The sequence below is a fragment of the Megascapheus bottae genome, chromosome 6 (assembly GCF_031878675.1).
Source record: "Megascapheus bottae isolate mThoBot1 chromosome 6, mThoBot2.hap1, whole genome shotgun sequence".
Classification (NCBI taxonomy): Eukaryota; Metazoa; Chordata; class Mammalia; order Rodentia; family Geomyidae; genus Megascapheus; species Megascapheus bottae.
In genome coordinates, this window is record NC_143514.1 from 41318559 (window position 1) to 41334750 (window position 16192).

Consider the following 16192-nt stretch of genomic DNA (forward strand, 5'->3'; position numbering starts at 1 on the left):
GCCACTTCACTAAAGGAGAAAAGGAAGAGAGCTGGACTTTTACCTCTCTTTCTAATCTGAGGTTCACTGAGTCAACAGATATCTTTAGGACATCCTGCACGAGAGCTTATCCTTTTATGGAGAAGTAAACATTTGTACATTGTTTCCACAGGTTCCTATGGCTGTGGTCCGACTAAGGCGGGCACTCTATGAAGCCATCTTCCTGACCCTCCATCTTTGGGTCACCACCTCCCTCTGAGGGTGGGCTGGGCTCAGTGATTGCTTAAGAGAACAGAATGCATCCAAGAGGGATGTGGAGCCCAAGGTTAGGTGACAAAAATTCACAATCAGACAGCTTGGGTTGTGGTGCTGTATCATGCTGAGGAAAGCCAGAGGGCCTCTGTAATCTGTCCTAAGAATAGGTGAACAAGGCCCTCAGATCTGACCATCCTGCTGGCGACTGTGGAAGCGATTCTTTTCCAGGTGACATGATGGTAACGGTTATTAAACTAGGCGGCTATACCAAAGACCTTGAACCAGAGGCACCCAGCAATGGGGTGCCTAGACTCCTACAGACGATCAGATGAGGGAAGTTTATAGTTTAAGTCACTCAGTACTGGGGAAATTTGTTACACAGCCAGTCATAACGAATACCATTACCCTTGAAGTTATCTTACCAATGAAGATACACAATGGTAGAAATGACTTGGGTTTATAAATTCCTAGTTTAGATTTTGAAGTATTCCTTACTATGCAGAATTTTATACTTAAGGTTAATATTCTCTGTTGTAGACAACTGAACTAAGTTTAAAAAAATTGACTGAGGGCCAGGAGTATGGCCTAGTGGTAGAGTGCTTGCTGAGCATATATGAAGCCCTGGGTTTGATTCCTTGATACCACATACAGAGAAAAAGCCAGCAGTGGTACTGTGACTTTTTTTTGGGGGGGGGTAGAGGGTAGTATCAGGGTTTGAAATCAGGGCCTTAGTCAGGTGCTGGGGATTCACACCTGTAATCCTAGCTACTAAAAAGGCTGACATCTGAGGATTGTGGTTCAAGCCTGGCCAGGAAAGTCTGAGACTCATCTCCAATTAACTACCAGAAAACTGAAGTGGAGCTGTGGCTCAAAGTGGTAGAGCACTAGTCTTGAACAAAAGAGTTCAGGGACAGTGCCCAGGACCAACCAAAACCAAAAAACATAAAAAGAAATCAGGGCCTTTAGTTTTTTTGGCTTCTGTTTGGATTGCACTATAGTACTTGAATCATGCTGCTAGCCTTGCTTTTTGCTGATTATTTTGCAATTGAAATCTCGTGAACTGGCTTCGAACTCCAATCCTCCAGATCTTAACTTTCTGAGTAGCTAGGTTTACAGGTGTGAACCACCAGAGCCAGCTTTCAGTGATATTTTTTAGGATACATTAGGTTGTTACCAAAAGCTACTGTTAGGAAACAGGGATATGATGAAAGAGCTAAAGGTCTGTAGCCCTTACCACTCAAGCACATTTTCCTTTTCTACAAAAACATAATAACACATATTCTCACTAGCTCTGTCCACATGCAGACTCCATTACTGCTTAATCATCCAGCCAAACCAAGTTATTTTTCCACCCACAATAGTCAAATCCATCAAATCAAGTCTGAGTTTCATTATTTTACAGATTTCTCCTCCATGACACTCAAATCATTTAAACTAGTTATGTTAAGGGTTATTACAGGGATTTGTGGAAAAGACAAGCATAGAATCAGAGGAAAATACAACAGATTGCTGGGGGAGGGGAGGTCTTTAAGTCACAGCAAGTCTTGGAGTCGATATAGCAGGGAGAAAAGCAATTCTAATTTGAGCCTAGCTGGTGCAATTATCCTCAATCCTACCCAGTTTATTTCTTCTGCATTAGCCACTCTTTCCTCCCTGAATTAAAAAAAACTCAAAAGAAAAAATCCTAAAAGTATAAATAATATCATTTTGGATCTACCCTAGCACTGAGAAAGAGCTTCCATTGCAATGGTGAAAGGGGTGACAACATTCAAAGTGTATAAATTGATATGTTGAATTAAAATCCCTTTGTATTACTGCTTAATTTTTAAAAAGTAAAAAATAACTAAAAGAATATATGCATACACAAACAAGAGTTTGCATTGCATTAAGATATTTAGATGTTCTCCTGGGTACAAATCAAATGATGCAGAGCTGCAATGATTTATGGCAAGAAGCTTCTGTTTCTCTAGTTACTACTGTGGCAGATGCTTCACATTTATGGGAAGGCCAATTCATATAACAATCATATAGGACACATCTTACTCATTCAAATACCCTATTCCCATGTCTCTTAGAGAATCATGAGCTAAGCAGTAGGATTCTACCTAGCTATGGACAGAAGTAGTGATGCACAGTGTGAACTCCTACAAGAAATATACTCATCTTCCCACCCCCCATCCCACCCCTACCCAGGGGTCTTGCTAAGCCTACTGGTGGCCTTTGGGCTTGGTTAAAATGTCTGGGAAATCTGCTCTAGCTTGACAAGAGCTATAAGTCTTAAAAGAAATAGAATAATAGTTATAACTAATGTTACTGAAAATGTATGATAGAATCCTGGGTCTAGTTGTTAACTGCCAGCTTACAGATGAGACCTGAAGAGGTCAAATAATTGCTAAAGATAACAAGATTATAAAAATCTCAGAGTAGAACTAGTTGAAACTCAAAACCCCATTCTTAAATAGTAAGGCTCTAATGCTTGAGAACAGTCTAAAACCGCTTCTAAAATGAAGTAGACAATGCAAATCCCTAAATCATTTCTTCATGTAACTAATTTGGCTTCCTTTTTTCTTTGAACTGCCACCACAAGCTATAAATCTTACCCCCCCAAATTGTTCACAGGACTTGAACTCTGAGCCTGGGCACTGTCCCTGAGCTTTTCAGTTCAAGGCTACCGCCCTACCCACCTTGAGCCACTTCTGGTTTTTCTGGTGTTTAATTAGAGATAAGAGTCTTATGGACTCTCACTAAGACTGGGTTGGCTTTGAACTACATCCTCAGATCTCAGCCTCCTGAGTAGCTAGGATTACAGATGTAAGCAACTGTGCCTGGCCAAACTATAAATCTTAAAAACATTTTAGTTGGCTTAATAAAAGCAGGGGGCTTCTCTCAAACATTTTGGAGCCCATGACATTAAAAATTGTCCACATCTTTGATGGTCAGTCTTTTTTTTAACCATGTTTTTGTTTGCCAACATTAAGAAAACAAATACCAAACACCCCAGAGGAGATATGTCTCCTGCTACTATGAGCTACAGCATAGCTCTGTTCATAGGTTTAAAGCTGGAATAAATGACAACATTTGAAAATCAACTATTTTCCATTTAAAAGCCCAGATTTCTGGCTTGAGTCAGAAGATGAAGCAGTACTGGCTAGGTTCACCCATGTGACAAGACGGAAGAGCAGTCACCCTGTGGTGGAATGCACAGCGTCTAGCTAACGATGTTCTTGAAACAATCCTCATTACTAAAATTCTACCTGCTTGACCCACATTTTCTGTCTGACCAAAGGCATCTTGGTTTTTAAGTGTTAATCCAACATTTCCTCCCATTCTTTAAATTGTACAACAATCAAATTCAGATTTAAATACTAATGATGGTTCAAAACTGAAGAATCAAGGAGAAAGAACACTTGCAATGACTGAACGACTGACTTGCAACGAATGAACAGAATAATGAGCAACTTATCACTCAGCAAGTGATACTGGCTTATGGATAGTTGGTACATGACAATGCCAGTAGGGAAAACTCTTAAGATGGCTCAGAAGATCCATAGGCTGTGTACCATACTGTTTGCTTGGGCATATACTTACTATATGTTGTTTCTAACCAATGGAATATAGCAATAGCGATAGGTTATTACTAGATTGTGCCACGTATTGGCAGAGAAGCACAATGGTTGCAGATTTAATAATTAAGGCCCCGCTTATGCTCCTTAAATCAGATCCACTTCCATATAAGACAAAAGGTACAAAAACGTGTGGCACCAGTGGCTCACACCTGTAATCCTAGCTACTCAGGAGCTGAGATGTGAGTATTGTGGCTGAAAGCCAGGCTGGGCATGAAAGTCCATGAAACTCTTATCTCCAATTAACCACCAGAAAACCAAAAGTGGCTCTGTGGCTTAAAGGAGTAGAGCACTAGCCTTGAGCTGAATTGCTCAGGGATAGAGTTAGGCCCAGAGTTCAAGCCCCATAGCCGACAAAAAAAAAAAAAAAAGGAACAGAAATAAAAAGCAGCAATAAAATAAAACCAGCAATAAAATAAAACCCAGAAAAAAATTTAAAAAAACACATAGCCACAAATAAAATAAATTACCTAGGAATTAATTTAACTAAGAATGTAAAGTACCTTTATGATGAAAACTTTAAAATTTTGAAAAAGAAAATTAAAGCAGAACTGAGGAAATGGAACAACATCCCATGTTCCTGGATTGGAAGAATTAACATTGTGAAAATGGCAATCTTGCCAAGGGCTATCTACAAATTTGATGCAATACCCATCAATATCCCAATGTCATTCTTTAAGGAAATAGAAGAGGCAATCCAAAATTTCATATGGAATAATAAAAGACCCCGTATAGCAAAAACAATTCTTAGCAGAAAGAACAGCGCAGGAGGAATTTCTACCAAACTTTAGACTCTATTACAGAGCTATAGTAACCAAAACAGCTTGGTACTGGCACAAGAACAGACCTGAGGACCAATGCAATAGAACCAAGGACCCAGAAATCATCCACAGACCTATGGCCACCTAATCTTTGATAAGGGAGCCAAAAAATAGAATGGAAGGAAAGCAGCCTCTTCAACAAGTGGTGCTGGCAAAACTGACTAAGCACCTGAAGAAAACTAAAGTTGGATCCTTCTATATCACCCTGTACCAGGATCAACTCCAAATGGATCAAAGACCTCAAAAGACACTGAAAACTTAGAAGAAGGAATAGGAGAAACACTAGGTCTCTTCGGCACAGGTCAGAACTTTTTAAATAAAGACCCAGAAACACAACAAATCAAAGAAAGTTTGGATAAATGGGACTGCATTAAACTGCAGAGCTTCTGTATGGCAAGGACATAGCTACCAGCTAAATAAAAAATCCACAGAGTGGGAGAAGATCTTTACTAACCATACAACAGGCAAAGGCCTCATATCTAAAATATATCAACAGCTAAAAAATTGAATCATGGGGCCAGGAGTTTGGCCTAGTGGTAGAGTGCTTGCCTAGCATGCATGAAGACCTGGGTTTGATTCCTCGGTACCACATACATAGAAAAAAGCTGGAAGTGGTGCTGAGGCTCAAGTGGTAGAGCTCTAGCCTTGAGAAAGTCCAAGGATAGTGCTCAGGCCCTGAGCTCAAAGCCAGGACTAGCAAGAAAAGAAAATCACTCCAAAACTAATCTCCAAAGAAACAACCATCCCATTAAAAGATGGGCCAAAGGCTTAAAGAGAGTCTTCTCTGAAGAAGAAATAAGAATGGCCTATAGACACATGAAGAAATGCTCGACATTTCTGGCCATAAAAGAAATACAAATCAAAACTCTGAGATGCCACCTCACTCCAGTTAGAATGGTCATTATCAAGAAATCTAATAACAACAGATGTTGGCAGGGATGTAGCCAGGAGGGATCACTACTACACATTGGTGGGAATGCAAACTTGTTCAACCACTATGGAAATCAATATGGCAGTTACTCAAAAGATTAAACATAGAATTCCCCTATGACCCAGCAATTCCACTACTTGACATTTATCCAAATGTCCAGAAACAAGGACATACTAAATCCATTAGCACAATGATCTTCATTGAAGCACTAATTACCATAGCAGAGATATGGAACCAACCCAGATACCCCTTAGTAGATGATTGGATCAAGAAATGTGGTATTTATACACAATGGAATTCTATGCTACCATCAGAAAGAACAACATCTCCCCATTTGTATGGAAATGGAAAGACTTGGGAAAAATCATATTAAGTAAAGTAAGGAACATAGGCTCAATGATTTCCCTCATTTGCCATAATTAGCATAAACCTAGCAGAGGTTTACAATAGCTCAAAACTTAGATACATAAGCCCATATAGGATGAGGCTAAATGAAAGGACCTCCAGGATATGGAAACAAGAGCCATTTAATGTGTGATTGTTGTTCTTACTGTGCTATGTTATTTCTCAACTCTTTTGTTGTCCCTTGGTTATTCTCATATTGTTACAGTATCTTATCTTGTTATGTGGTATATTGTATATATGTTTTATTTTTTTATTTGAAATAGGATAGGGAAGGGGGAAAACAAGATGAGGGGAGGGGTTGGGAGAGGAAAATAGGGACAAAAACATGAGAAGGGCTATCAATGTTTGTGAAGTAATGCACCTTCTATCTAGCCAATATAATGTAACCCTTCTATTAAGTATAATTTTAAGAAAAAGAAAGAAAAACACAAAATGTAAAATAAAAAAACCTCCTGTTTTTAAATTACATTGCAATATAGCTTATATTTCATTCACTCACACAAACAGAAACATACACACAATAAAACACAACACAAAATGTGCCCTAGTGATATTTGTCATTGGAACATAAACTTAAAAAATAAAAAAAAGATCCCACTAAGTTGATCTTGAATTAATCACAAGGGAAAAGCTGACTTTGAATTAATCACAAGAGAAAGTTCTCTGATTAAAAAAAAGGATAGTGAGTTTAGTTTAATCAGAATCAGATGAGTCCAAGTCTTTCCTGAAGCCGGGGACTTGAACAGAAGACATGTTCCCCTACTGGGCTCAAGGAAGCAAACAAATATGAGGTTTATAGTTGCCAGGAAACAGATTCTGCCAGTGAGAAGGTACACTCAGAAAAGGGCTAGGAGTCTCAATTGAGACCATAGCCCTGACTGGTAGAAACTTTCCAGCTTTATAAAGCTCAAGATGGGAGACCTGATGAAGTTGTAGTGATCCAGAGAAATAATAAGTGTCTGTTCTTTACTAAATTTAAGGCCATTTGTTATAAAGATCAAACCAATATGCAATCTATTATTAATTACCTTGACTCTAGTGACTTCCGTTTCTCAAGAGTGCATCACATACCAGGCACTTTCCTTTGTCAGTGCTGTTTTATTTTAAATTCAGATATACAAAAGAACTGGAAAATGCATTCCTCACACCCGTCTCAGTAAGATATGCTCCCTGGTGCGCAATCCCAGCACTTGGCTGAGGAAGGAGGACCACAAGGTTAGTCTATGTTTACAGTGTAAGACTGTGTCTCCAAAAAATAAAGAAAACAATGTCCATTCATGTTTTCCAAAAAAGAAGAGGGAAATAGAAGCTACAGATTTTCAAGTATAAAAGGGAAAACAAAACATTCTTTTTAGTAACTTCAAAGCAGAGTCCTATTTCAATTATCCTTTCTTTTCCTTTTGCATAAATCCTAATTCCAGATTTTCTTTAATACATGGAAATTAAATTAGAGTCCCTTTGTACATGTAAAAGCCAGACTCATCTAAATGACAGCTGGGTAGAAGATGGAAGAGGCAAGCAAGAACTCATGTGCACATGTGCCCAGGCAGAGACCAGCCCCAGGTCCAGAGAAAGGCAAAGCTGACTACCAATAATGGAAGGCATGTGGGTGTACTTTTGGGAAACAAGGGGGAGATGTGTTCTTGATAGAGGAGCCAGAAGAAGAGGCTCTAGGAGTCAAGAGATGATGTATAGACTGATAATCTGATTGGAAAATATCTAGTGAGAGCTCAGTATTCGATGAGCATGAAGACAAGTCATGAAAACTGTATCCCAAGACAATTTTAACTATTAGCCCTAAATAGCACTAACCATTCACAACACCGTCCCATCACCATTTCCATCAATTATGGCCAATAGTCCTTGGAGAGAATGCACCTACTTGCTTGGAATCTTGTGTTGTTGTTTGTGTTTCGAATTAACTGAAATGCCTTTTGAAATCCCACTGCATGCTGGGTGGGGCTGTCTGAAGACTTGACACTGCTAACGAAAGTGGACATTTTCCTTTTGGTCTCACTGGTGGCGGGAGATAGGAAGGTCTTATAACACTGGTCTAGTGAGCAAGTCCGGACTGTGTCTGCTACAGTCAACACAGAAATCTGGAGAAGACAAAAAATTAAAAAAAAAAGTGTTATCCAACAACTTAAAAGATTCAAACAAAAGTTTAGAAATAACGTTGCCCAGGTTGATTCCAATTACTAGGCTTAAAAACTACTTTCCGTGCTTTACTCTCTTAAATAGTTGGTACTATTAGCATCTATCACAGCACCCAGCTAAGATTTTTACAAAACAGAAGAGGTCAAAAGCAGTGGGCCTGCAGAACAGTTTTTAAGTTTAAAAATAAATAGCTGTAGTCACAAGTGTATCAAATCTGAAAAAGATGAGCAAGGTAAAGAGCGCACAAAAGATTATTTTTATCTCCACATAAAAAGGTAGTAACATGTTCTCATGTTAACTTTAAAAATCTATAAAACACAACTGTGTGGCATGGCTCATGGTGGCTGATGCCTAGACTCTTAGCTATTCAGGTGGCTAAGATCTGAAGATAGTGATTCAAAGCAAGCCCAGGCATTCAGGCAGGAAAGTCTGTAAGATTCTTATCTCCAATAAACTCGAACCCTCCCCAGCACCTCCTACCCCCAATTGCAAAAAGCTGTAAGTGGAGCTGTGACTCAAGTGGTAGAGTGCTATCCTTACGCAAAAGAACTCTTAGGGACAGTACCCAGGCCCTGAGTTCAAACCTCACAACTGGCACAAAATAAAAACAAAACCCAAAACTACAAGTACTTTTGCATAGGAAAAATGCTGGTTTTCAAACTGGAGGTGGGGATTGAGAAGAGTTGATTTGTTTTTGTGATTTTTTGTATAGTTTTTGCTGGTCCTGGGTCTTGAATTCAGGGCCTCAGTGCTGAGCTTGAGCTTTTGCGACCCACAGCTTCACTAGTGGCTTTTTGGTAGTTAATTGGGGCTGCCTTAGACTTTCTTGCCTAGCAATGAACCATCATCCTTAGATCTTGGCCTCTTGCATAGCTAGGATTACAGGTGTGCGCTACCTGCACTGACACATATGTTTTATGAAGCTGGGTAAGTTAGTTTTGGAGTTGGAAATATCCATAGGCAGTAGATTGCCATTAGCTGTACCCATGCCTGTCCTCAGCGATAACCTCTGAGACTTACAAATTTCTAGCAGCCTTTCCTCTCCCTTCTCTTCCCATTCAGTCTTGGAATAAAGTTCAGCCTCCAACCAGCCACCCAAATCTCCACAGCCTTCTCCTCCTTAACATCCAATGTAGAAGTCCTTGCTAAACAAAAACACTAATAGTACAAACCTGATACTCAACTTTGGGTGGTGGTAGTTATGGAAGAGATTTCCCAACTATTGGAAGGAAAACTAAATTAATTTTTGTCTCCCCATTTTACGGTTGGATTAAGGAAATATACAAGCTCAGCATAATGGCACAGTATATATATGTAATCCCACCATGCAGAGGAAGTTGAGGCAGGAGGACTGGAGAGGCCTTATCTTATAAAATGTATGTGTGTGCGTATGTATATGACGTTTTTAATAATGGAGATATGCCAGAGAAAGGCATCATTGGGAGATTCTGCACTTGCATAAACATGACACGCCCTGTCATACCTTGTGGAAATTGTACACTCTACTTACACAGTTTTATCTAGTACAGCTGACTATATTTAATAATCTTATTGAGCCATTGGTACATATGTGTTACATAACCGAGATGTAGCACTATGAGGCTCATGAGTATAAGCCATAAAACAATCACATAATTTTAAAAAGGCATTCAGGGGTCACTAGCGTAGTGTTACCTTATCATGCTCGTCGATGGCACTGAGGATGACTTGGGCAGCATCCTTGGCGATCTGGAGCTGGGTGTCCGTGACTGAAGCCCCATGGTCCAGGATCACGACTATGTGTTTAGATTGTGGCCGAACGGTAGAGACATAGATGGGTCTAGAGAGAGGAGAAACACTATGAGGTCAGGTAGAAGGCTTTGATTAATCCCAGCTGTGATGTGTGAGCATCGTAGTATCCATATGTTCTTCTGGGGACGGCCCAAGAAAGGACAGAGATCAGGACTGAAGGAGAAACTAAATGAGTGTACCACAAACAACATCTCAAGACAACACCATGCACTTGTAGAATGAGGACTGGGGAATTTCTGACTTTAGAAATGGGAGCAACCCTTCGGGCAATGGCTTCTTCAGCACACTCCAGAGTCACCTGCCACCTTTTCATAGAGATGTTGCCTACGATTATGTACTGTGCTATAAGAAATGAGGTGATCCTTTGGGCTGCCGAGAATGGCAAAGAGGGAGAAGAAAATCCACTTAAAATATAATTTTGTTATTAAGGTGTTGTACAGAGGGGCTACTATTTTCTAAGTCAGGTAATAAGAGTACATATCTTTTCCCCCTCACATCTCTCCCCACAAGTTACATAGATCACTTTCCACATAGTATATACTGAATAGCATGACTACATGTGTTCACCCTTTCTCACACCCCATCCCATTTCTGCACCTTTCTTTTGCAACTTCCCCTGCAAAAAACCCAAAGTAAAACCAAACACCACCTTCAACAATAACAACAAAAAACAAAAACTACGTTTCCATTTCCTAGAGTGCATTTAATAAATAGTATTTTAAATGTTCAGAGAAGTTACTCCCTTGTTCCTAAGGGTGTCTTTCTTTTTCTGACTGTTTGTGGGGGAATGCCTAAAGTTCTGAATAGGTTATCATGTCTACTTATATTCTAGATCTTCCACATGTGAGAGAAAGCATGCATCACTGGTCGTGTGAGCTGGTTATCACTGGTCGTGTGAGCTAGGTCCATCTATTTCCTTGACGTAATTTTATTCTTTCTAAGGCATGAGTAAAATTCCAGTGTGTATATATGCCACATGTTGTTGTTAATCCATTCACTTGTTGTAGGGCATTTGGGCTATTTTCATAACTTGGCTTCTGTGAATCGTATAGTAGTAAATATACCATCTCCTGATTTGTAATGATCTGGGTAAGAATCTCAGGAGTGGGATGTCATCAGAGTGGGATGTCACAGAGAAATTCTATGTTTAGTTTTTTGAGGACCCTCCAAACCAGAGTGGTGGGAGGAAGGTCTGCTTTTCAGAGCTAGATTCATCTTTGCAGGCTCAATGAATGAAGCTTTGCTGGAAGGTAGGTAGCCTATAACCCATGATTATACTGCCCAGCTTTGAATAGCAGAGTTGGTCACTATCTTCCCATATTAGCAGTCCTGTGAAGAGGCCCCTTTTTTTCACACAGGTCAATCATCAAAAGGCTCCTTAGCTGAGCATTGAAATCACGCCATCAAAATTTGTCCAAGAACATAGTAGCCACTCTTCTTGCCAGACTTTTGTTTGCCAACATTAAGAAGAAGGGGCATAGGGAAAGGGGACTCCCAAGAAGCAATGGCTCTGATCAAAGCAGCCTTCTGCTTATGTGCTGTGAGAAAAGGTTTAATGAGGTCACTATTCACAGGTTGTTTTGTTTTGCTTTTGTGCTCTTCTAAGTTTTAAAGCTGGAACAAATTAAAGGAGGTATAAAAAAATCAAATCTGCCTCAGGAGAATTCTTTCCTTTATTGACATCCCTAAAATACTAAATGTTTCTTTGAAATGTTAGGTGCCAGTGAGTCACAAAAGTCTGAGCATAAATTAAGAAATGTAGGCAAAAATACCAAATCCCCTAAAAATCTGGCCAAGTTTATACTAATTGTTCTCAAGCCAAAAGTCTTGCAATAACACTAAGGTGTTATTTTCATGAGTCACTACCAGTAATGAAATGGGATAAAAAGAATGTAAGAGATGAGGTTACAGAAATGAGACGGAATAGCAAAGAAAGTACATTTGATCACCTCCAACTTGACTCCTCAGACATGTTTAATTCTCTAGGTTCTTCAGGCTCTAAGGAGAGAATTTTCTGTAAAATGGTATTTTTTTTATTGATTTTCAGTATTCTACAATGTTCTTTATAGATCGAATATAAATAATAATATATTTTATATTGCATTGAAGTATATATAATGTATATATAATATATAATAAACTATATATTATATTATATTACATAACTACATGCTATATACTATAAACTATTATCTAGGATATAGGGCCACATGTCCCTGTAGGGCAAATAAAAAGGCATGATGAAGGTAAGAAAAAGGTTATTACATAGCAGCCACAGGAGGACAGAACTTCAGAACATCTTAAGTCATCTTTAGGTAACAGTCTAAGATTTAAATGGAACTGGAGCATGGTATGCATCATAATGAAACATTTGTAGTTGCCACTGTGGCCTGTCAATCATTATTTCAGTCCTGGCCTCTGGAGAGGTCTGTACAGAACTTGTTTTCTTCCACCCCTCCAGGGAAGCAGGAACAAGCTGCCTGGAAGGTGTCTACTGAGCTTATGGTTGTCCTCCATAAAATGATATTTTTTGTTAAAAAAAAAGACATGTTCACAGTGAACACACCCAATTGCAAAGCAGGATATGGGTTAGCAGTGTCATAATTAAGTTGTTGAAATGGCTTTAGAAGCATACATAAAAAAACATTGTAGGGCCAGGAGTTTGGCCTAGTGGTAGAGTGCTTGCTTAGCATACACAAAGGCTGAGGTTCAATTCCTTGGTACCACATACATAGAAAAAAGCTGGAAGTCGTGCTGAGGCTTAAGTGTTAGAACCCTAGCCTTAAGAAAGTCCAAGGACAGTGCTCAGGCCCTGAGCTCAAACCTAAGACTGGCAAAAACAAAACAACAAAAAAAAGAAGACAAACAAAAAAATCATTGTAGCTGGATGTCAGTGACTAATGCCTATAATCCTAGCTCATTCAAGAGGCTAAGAATTGAGGATTATAGTTCAAAGCCAGGGTGGGCAGGAAAAAAGGGAGAAAAAAGCATTGCACGTTAAACAAGTATCCTTGCACAATGCCTACAACCCAGCAGTTCTGTTCTTGTGTTGTCGTGCTCTGAAACCCTGCATTCTTCTAAGGGATGTAGAGAAGTTGAAAAGGTATTAGAGGAAAAAGTTAGGAAAAGAGATGAGAATGGCAATCTATGAGGAGAGAAATACAGATTACTGAGCCAAGAGAAGAAAGGGCCAAGTGTTAATTCACTGCAGAGTTAGGCTGAGAACAGCCTAACAAACGTTTCAAGCTGCAAATGAAGGATTTGTGGCATGGCAAAGACATGCCCTATCATTTGGATTATCTATCTAGGTGATTCCTGAGAAGAAGCATGCCATTTCATCATCTTCTAGTAGCAACTAAGAAGTAGATGGCCTTGACATTCCTGAGATGAGCCAAATAGAAACCAAAATCATGACATCTGGCTCCAGATTCCCAAGTCTTACCAGAAACTCAGGAAGGTAAAAACACACACAGCAAAAATGCTTTGCTTTGTCTTTTTCTAGTAAGAGCGTAGAAGAAGTATTTCTCCTTGGAGACAAACCCTAGATACTTCAAAGGAAAGGCAAAGGGTAGCTAAAGAGATGGTTTAGATATTAGAAATGGCATGGCATAGAAAGTGGACAGCTGGCACTGGCTCCAAAAGTTCTGGCACCGAACACTTGATACAGCAAATAGGAACTGTTCAGGCACAAAAAGGAAGCTTCTTCTCCTAGAGGATTCCTACAAATGGATGAGTTTTGTCATACAAATGATCTCTCTATTACTCTACCTCCTTCTGGCTATATGATATAATCCCAAATTGATTCTGTTAAAAAAAAAAGACAAAAGGACAGTAGTGATTTCTAATCCAATCTTAGTGTAGTTAGTAGTTGGTGAAGAACTTCTAGTAGCTGAAATTGGCATGTAAATTTCAATCATGGAAAAGAAGGTTGAGAATCGCAAATTCTACTTCAATCTATCACCATGTCATATTCTTGTATTGTGCTGTAGAGAATGTTATTTATATTTTAACAAAGATATCTGAAGTTCAAATACTCTTAAATGCTTCCAACAAGACTACTTCAGAAGTACCTGTGTGTTTGGCTTGTTTGGACAGGTCTTAGAAAGCTCTTCTGGGCTGTATCATCTGTCCTGCTTTAGCCGGTCACATCCTCATGTATCAAATGGAGACATCATTTTAGAGCAAGCTCAAATTTCTAAACTCACAGCTTTGAGGCAGAGCTGTATATGGCATAAGAACTATGTTTCATGTGAGTCACACTTTTTGTTATTTATTTGCACACTGGTGATGGAACATAGATTTCACCAAGGCTAGTTTCTACCATGAGCTATGTTCGCAGTCTGTTTATGGAAATAATGCTTAAACAATAGATATAGTTTAAAGTTAGCAAATCAACATACCTACTGCGATGTTCATAGATGCCTTTACACCGGAACTTGTGAGCTGGGAAAACCGTGAAAATTCCTTCCTCTGAACTGAAATACTGCCACTTAATTCCAGGGTTGGATTTCAGGTTATCTGCAAGAACTGGGGGAGGAGGGAAAAGTATAACTACCAAATCTACAGGTAGATATAACCGCAGTTTCATCAGCATCTGTTTTGCATAACCTGCCTGTAGTACGAAGAAATCCCACTAGATAACAAGGTTGTAAATTTTCTACAAAATATTTTCTTTCTGCTCTTTAAAAAAATCCCTCGAACAGAAACTATCATGTTTCAGTTAAGTGAAACTATCATTCTTAACATTATAAGGTGCCTTTCTATGTCCTAGATTATTTTTCTAGCACAAATGATTCATTTGCATTAACCACTTTTCTCATGGGGCCAATCCCTGTCGAGGTAGTATACACTTGCTGGTTTAATGTACATTCTATCATGGAAGAATGATGTGATGTTAACAACCTTGCAATCATTTGTGTCACTTTATAATGAGGGAAATAGCACTGATGGTGTTTGAGGCCCAGAACTATGACCACTTAGGATTATGGCTACTGTTTACAAAGTGATAGAGTGATTCCTATGCTCCCAGTGCTGGGATAGAAATGTGCCTTCATTTTCCATCATTTTATTAAAAAAAACACTATGAATTCAAGCTCCATACTGACAAAAAGCAAAAAGCAAAAAACAGATTAGTTGAAGGAGATTAGAAAAAAAAAACAAAACACCAAACCTTCTTTTAAATTAGTATAGTGTTTGATTATCAGCTTGGACCAGGTTCAGAGGAGGACTATCCAAAGACAGGACAGATGGACTTAGCACCAAGGACATGTGCGTAACATTATGCTAGGTATCCTGCACATGTCCCAGTGGATTTTTGCAGTTGGGTGTGTAGAATGCAAATGGACTTTCAAGATGGCAGCCAGTGTTATAAGGGCAAGAGAGTGAGAGTTTTCTTTGGGAAATGCTGACATAGCAAAACCTGAGGCCAGTAGCAAAGGCCTGCTTGTAAACTCAACAAGGATAGCTGATGCAAAGATCAGCTGTGGTCACTCTGAATGATGTGGAACACAGAGTGACAAGTCTATTTGGTTCATATCTTCCTCTCTCTATTTGAGTGAAGCTCACCAAGTTAGAGTTAGATTTACTTTGCAGGTGTCTCCCTGTCAAGAAAAATATGTTTTCTAGGGATTCTCTTTCTGAGCCATAGCAAATATTTTGATTGTTTTCCAGAAATGAACAAATGTGACAGCAATTAAAGTATGAGATGGACGTTAACATGCCAGATTCATCTTTATTCCTGGAAGTTACAGATGCAGATCTGGTGTTTGAGTTGGCCCCACCTATCACTGGATCCCTTCCAACATATAAAGCAAAGATCAAGATGTTGGTTAATAAACCTCACATTTTAGACTGCTCATTAATTTCTACCTGGGAAGAAAAAGCTGAGACAATGTATGACTACGCCATAAATACTGTCAGACTACCCCATCCAGGAACATCAGCAGGGCTTACCCAGGGCTATGCCTAGGAATGGTCTAATTAAACCCCAAGGTAGACTTGACCACAGCCAGCGTACACCAGGCTTGTATGTAGCAAGTCTTGTGCTAATGGCCACATATCTAGTGTTGGATTCTCCCCTTACCAAACTGGTCACTTTATATGCAGTAAGGTTTCTTGCGTTTAGGTCAGAATGAGATGAACCTCACAGACATTCAGGAGCACTTGAAGTCCATGCATTCCTTATTACTTCCTGGTTTCAATGACCAGAACTCAGCACTGAACTTTCCTTC

General features: G+C 39.3%; 1 protein-coding gene across 1 annotated transcript in view; it reads right to left on the reverse strand.

Moving 5' to 3' along the window:
- Positions 1-16192, reverse strand: part of Cachd1 (cache domain containing 1) — a 217711-nt gene that overhangs the window by 50329 nt on the left and 151190 nt on the right. Inside the window, exons 5-7 of the mRNA XM_090334685.1 lie at positions 14363-14489; positions 9846-9990; positions 7897-8113 (exon numbers count right to left, since the gene is read on the reverse strand). Of these exons, the coding sequence (XP_090190811.1) occupies positions 7897-8113; positions 9846-9990; positions 14363-14489 (489 nt within the window). The remainder of the gene's footprint in view (positions 1-7896; positions 8114-9845; positions 9991-14362; positions 14490-16192) is intronic.